This window comes from Lucilia sericata, unplaced genomic scaffold, assembly GCF_015586225.1.
Source record: "Lucilia sericata isolate MDLA Ls3-8-SP2 unplaced genomic scaffold, ASM1558622v1 Contig003950F_arrow, whole genome shotgun sequence".
In the NCBI taxonomy this organism is placed as follows: domain Eukaryota; kingdom Metazoa; phylum Arthropoda; class Insecta; order Diptera; family Calliphoridae; genus Lucilia; species Lucilia sericata.
Window position 1 is genome coordinate 21,431 of NW_023997096.1, and position 5,803 is coordinate 27,233.

The 5,803-nt window shown below is 37.4% G+C and overlaps 1 protein-coding gene across 1 annotated transcript; it reads right to left on the reverse strand.

The window, feature by feature from the left end:
• Positions 1-3,258: 3,258 nt before the first annotated feature.
• LOC119615059 (alpha-1,3-mannosyl-glycoprotein 4-beta-N-acetylglucosaminyltransferase B-like) lies at positions 3,259-5,606 on the reverse strand (the record flags this gene model as incomplete). Its single annotated transcript, XM_037971140.1, is given in 3 exon segments — positions 3,259-4,954; positions 4,957-5,103; positions 5,106-5,606. Coding segments are annotated over 3 exon segments (875 nt in total), but the record flags the coding sequence as incomplete, so codon positions are not given.
• Between the last annotated feature and the right edge of the window lie 197 nt (positions 5,607-5,803).

A 5,803-nucleotide genomic window follows, 5' to 3' on the forward strand; every position in this document is an offset into this window, starting at 1 on the left:
TCTATTCTAGTCTAGACAGAAATTAGAGTTGATCAACTCTATTCTAGTCTAGACAGAGACTAGAGTTGATCAACTCTATTCTAGTCTAGACAGAGACTAGAGTTGATCAACTCTATTCTAGTCTAGACAGAGACTAGAGTTGATCAACTCTATTCTAGTCTAGACAGAGAGACTAGAGTTGATCAACTCTATTCTAGTCTAGACAGAGAGACTAGAGTTGATCAACTCTACTCTAGTCTGGACAGAAACTAGAGGTTGATCAACTCTACTTTAGTCTGGACAGAGACTAGAGTTGATCAACTCTATTCTAGTCTAGACAGAGAGAGACTAGAGTTGATTAACTCTATTCTAGTCTAGACAGAGAGAGACTAGAGTTGATCAACTCTATTCTAGTCTATACAGAGAGAGACTAGAGTTGATCAACTCTATTCTAGTCTAGACAGAGACTAGAGCTGATCAACTCTATTCTAGTCTAAACAGAGACTAGAGTTTATCAACTCTATTCTAGTCTAGACAAAGAGACTAGAGTTGACCAACTCTATTCTAGTCTAGACAGAGATAGACTAGAGTTGATCAACTCTATTCTAGTCTAGACAGAGAGAGACTAGAGTTGATCAACTCTATTTTAGTCTAGACAGAGAGAGACTAGAGTTGATCAACTCTATTCTAGTCTAGACAGAGAGATACTAGAGTTGATCAACTCTATTCTAGTCTAGACAGAGACTAGAGCTGATCAATTCTATTCTAGTCTAAACAGAGACTAGAGTTTGTCAACTCTATTCTAGTCTAGACAGAGAGACTAGAGTTTATCAACTCTATTCTAGTCTAGACAGAGAGACTAGAGTTGATCAACTCTATTCTAGTCTAGACAGAGATAGACTAGAGTTGATCAACTCTATTCTAGTCTAGACAGAGAGAGACTAGAGTTGATCAACTCTATTTTAGTCTAGACAGAGAGAGACTAGAGTTGATCAACTCTATTTTAGTCTAGACAGAGAGAGACTAGAGTTGATCAACTCTATTCTAGTCTAGACAGAGACTAGAGTTGATCAACTCTATTCTAGTCTAGACAGAGACTAGAGTTGATCAACTCTATTCTAGTCTAGACAGAGACTAGAGTTGATCAACTCTATTCTAGTCTAGACAGAGACTAGAGTTGATCAACTCTATTCTAGTCTAGACAGAGACTAGAGTTGATCAACTCTATTCTAGTCTAGACAGAGACTAGAGTTGATCAACTCTATTCTAGTCTAGACAGAGAGACTAGAGTGGATCAACTCTATTCTAGTCTAGATAGAGACACTAGAGTTGATCAACTCTATTCTAGTCTAGACAGAGAAAGACTAGAGTTGATCAACTCTATTCTAGTCTAGACAGAGAAGACTAGAGTTGATCAACTCTATTCTAGTCTAGACAGAGAAAGACTAGAGTTGATCAACTCTATTCTAGTCTAGACAGAGACTAGAGTTGATCAACTCTATTCTAGTCTAGACAGAGACTAGAGTTGATCAACTCTATTCTAGTCTAGACAGAGAGAGACTAGAGTTGATCAACTCTATTCTAGTCTAGACAGAGACACTAGATTTGATCAACTCTATTCTAGTCTAGACAGAGAGAGACTAGAGTTGATCAACTCTATTCTAGTTTAGACAGAGACTAGAGTTGATCAACTCTATTCTAGTTTAGACAGAGACTAGAGTTGATCAACTCTATTCTAGTCTAGACAGAGAGAGACTAGAGTTGATCAACTCTATTCTAGTCTAGACCAGAGGAGACTAGAGTTGATCAACTCTATTCTAGTCTAGACAGAGAGAGACTAGAGTTGATCAACTCTATTCTAGTCTAGACAGAGAGAGACTAGAGTTGATCAACTCTATTCTAGTCTAGACAGAGAGAGACTAGAGTTGATCAACTCTATTCTAGTCTAGACAGAGACTAGAGTTGATCAACTCTATTCTAGTCTAGACAGAGACTAGAGTTGATCAACTCTATTCTAGTCTAGACAGAGACTAGAGTTGATCAACTCTATTCTAGTCTAGACAGAGACTAGAGTTGATCAACTCTATTCTAGTCTAGACAGAGACTAGAGTTGATCAACTCTATTCTAGTCTAGACAGAGACTAGAGTTGATCAACTCTATTCTAGTCTAGACAGAGACTAGAGTTGATCAACTCTATTCTAGTTAGACAGAGACTAGAGTTGATCAACTCTATTCTAGTCTAGACAGAGGACTAGAGTTGATCAACTCTATTCTAGTCTAGACAGAGACTAGAGTTGATCAACTCTATTCTAGTCTAGACAGAGACTAGAGTTGATCAACTCTATTCTAGTCTAGACGGAGACTAGAGTTGATCACTCTATTCTAGTCTAGACAGAGACTAGAGTTGATCACTCTATTCTAGTCTAGACAGAGACTAGAGTTGATCAACTCTATTCTAGTCTAGACAGAGACTAGAGTTGTGATCAACTCTATTCTAGTCTAGACAGAGACTAGAGTTGATCAACTCTATTCTAGTCTAGACAGAGACTAGAGTTGATCAACTCTATTCTAGTCTAGACAGAGACTAGAGTTGATCAACTCTATTCTAGTCTAGACAGAGATTAGAGTTGATCAACTCTATTCTAGTCTAGACAGAGACTAGAGTTGATCAACTCTATTCTAGTCTAGACAGAGATTAGAGTTGATCAACTCTATTCTAGTCTAGGACAGAGACTAGAGTGATCAGCTCTATTCTAGTCTAGACAGAGACTAGAGTTGATCAACTCTATTCTAGTCTAGACAGAGACTAGAGTTGATCAACTCTATTCTAGTCTAGACAGAGACTAGAGTTGATCAACTCTATTCTATTCTAGACAGAGACTAGGGTTGATCAACTCTATTTTAGTCTAGACAGAGAGAGACTAGAGTTGATCAACTCTATTTTAGTCTAGACAGAGAGAGACTAGAGTTGATCAACTCTATTCTAGTCTAGACAGAGAGACTAGAGTTGATCAACTCTATTCTAGTCTAGACAGAGAGACTAGAGTTGATCAACTCTATTCTAGTCTAGACAGAGAGACTAGAGTTGATCAACTCTATTCTAGTCTAGACGGAGAGACTAGAGTTGATCAACTCTATTCTAGTCTAGACAGAGAGACTAGAATTGATCAACTCTAGTCTAGACAGAGAGACTAGAGTTGATCAGAGACCAGTGTTGATCAACTCTACTCTAGATAGAGACCAGAGTTGATCAACTCTAGTCTAGACAGAGACCAGAGTTGATCAACTCTAGCCTAGACAGAGACTAGAGTTGATCAACTCTACTCTAGTCTGGACAGAGACTAGAGTTGATCAACTCTACTCTAGTCTAGACAGGGACTAGAGTTGGTCTACTCTCTACTCTAGCCTAGACAGAGACAGAATTTGATCAACTCTAGTCTAGACAGAGAGACTAGAGTTGATCAGAGACCAGTGTTGATCAACTCTACTCTAGATAGAGACCAGAGTTGATCAACTCTAGTCTAGACAGAGACCAGAGTTGATCAACTCTAGCCTAGACAGAGACTAGAGTTGATCAACTCTACTCTAGTCTGGACAGAGACTAGAGTTGATCAACTCTACTCTAGTCTGGACAGGGACTAGAGTTGGTCTACTCTCTACTCTAGCCTAGACAGAGACAAGAGTTGATCAACTCTATTCTAGTCTTGACATAGACTAGAGTCTACCAACTCTACTGTAGTCTAGACAGAGACTAGTGTTGATCAACTCTGCTAGACAGAGACTAGTGGTTGATCAACTCTACTAGACAGAGACTAGAGTTGATCAACTCTATTCTAGTCTAGACATAGACTAGAGTTGACCAACTCTACTCTAGTCTAGACAGAGATAGAGCTGCTTAACTCTAGTCTAGTCACAGATAGAATTGCTTAACTCTAGTCTAGTCAGAGATTACAGTTGATCAACTCTGCTCTGACAGAGTCTCTGACTCGTATCGGATTAACTCAAGCATAGATTGATCAATCAATCCCTGTCTAGCCTAGAGTGTAATTGATAACCCGAGTCTCTGGCTAGTTCAGAGTATAGATGATCATCTCGAGTTTCCTTCTAGACTAGAGTATAGTTTATCAACTCTAGCCTTCGTTCTTTTCTTCAAAAAGACTTTCCATCAAACATAATTTTTTAATTCAACAGAAACTAATCTTTTCTCTCACCTAATAAAATAAATTAAATAAAAAAAAAATTTAAAACAAAAACATAACCTCAAAAAAAAAAAATAAATAAAGATGGCTTTTTCATATTTAAATAAAAAATCGTATCAATTATGGCATCAATTTTCCATATCCTTTACTATCCTTATAAAATTCTTTGCTCCGCGTTCTTTCACATTTACTAAAAGTTTATTTAACTTTATACACTTAAAAAATAAACGAAAATGTCACAACATTTTAGACACTTACACAAAAAGGAGTTTTGTTTTTGGTTTTGTAAGTATGTAATAGAAATACATTTATATAAAAAACACTTAGAAAACTCAATAGAAAACCTTTAAAATACACTCAAACACACACACATAAATTCTCCTCTATGTATGCTCTTATAAATTTTTCTAATTTTAATTTGTTCTTCCCTTAATAAATAGGTCATGGATAACTATAATATGAAAACACAGTTTGAAACTTGTTGTTTAGGAGAAGTGTTAGTTAGTGTTGTTTGTCTCTGCCAGCTCTAGCAGATCAAGCTAATCCCATCATCTTTTAGTTTCTACCTGTAAATCAATTTCACTTAATAATGCCCAATTTTCACTATCACCATGAACATGTAAACGCATTTCTTTAATAGCACCAATTTTTGCATCTAATGAACCCTCTGCCACGCCCATGGCATCAAAATTGCCCACTATCAGATAACCATCAGTGGTTGAATTATAAAAACTCCACACCGGTGAACTTTCACTTAAAGTATCGGCGGGTAGACCTCTATGGTAGTGTTATAGAAACGATCTGAGGGATGTTCAGAATTACCACTGCGAAAGAGATAATGCTTAAGGGTAATGGGTTTATCGAATATAAACTGCACCAAATCTCCCGGTTGTGGTAGAAGGCCCCAAAAATAGGTCTCCCCTTATAAGCTCTTTTCAATTGATAATTCTTATAGGCCGCTATATTCGATTTAACTAGGGCTGGTGGATTATGGGCATGCGCATAGAAGGTGGGAACTTTAGAACCAAATTGTTTATCCTTGAGTTTTTGTACTTTGCCCTTAAGCGATGAACTCGTGCCGATGTGTTGAAACAGTGAGGGACGATAGTGCAGCCAGTATTTAGCTCTCTCCTGATTACAATGCTTTTGATCTTGATCGGTGCGACAGACCTTGGATTCGATGAAATAGCCCAATAGCCAATCGACCGGTTTTTCATTGTAGAACATTTGGAAAAATGTTATTAGATAGGGCAGTTCCGCCGACTTGAACATTTTACCTATGAAACCCAGTTGGCAGAAATCTAAGAGAAACCAAGGTGCCTGATCCGGTTTAGTTAAAGCACTTTTTGTAATGGCAAATTTTTTCATCGACGTTATAAAGTGTCGTTTGGCTAGGATGTCATCTTCGAGTTGAACATAGAAGGTGCCTACAAAAGAAGGAATAGAAAAATATACAAATATTAAAATAAAACATAAAAGAATTAGCATAAAACCGGAGGAAACCAGTAAAATTGATCAACTGTAGTCTTTGGCTAAAACAGAGTATTATTGATCTACCCTAGTCTCTTGCTAGAGAAGAGTAAAGTTGATCAACTCTAGTCCCTGGCTAGAGCAGAGTAGAGTT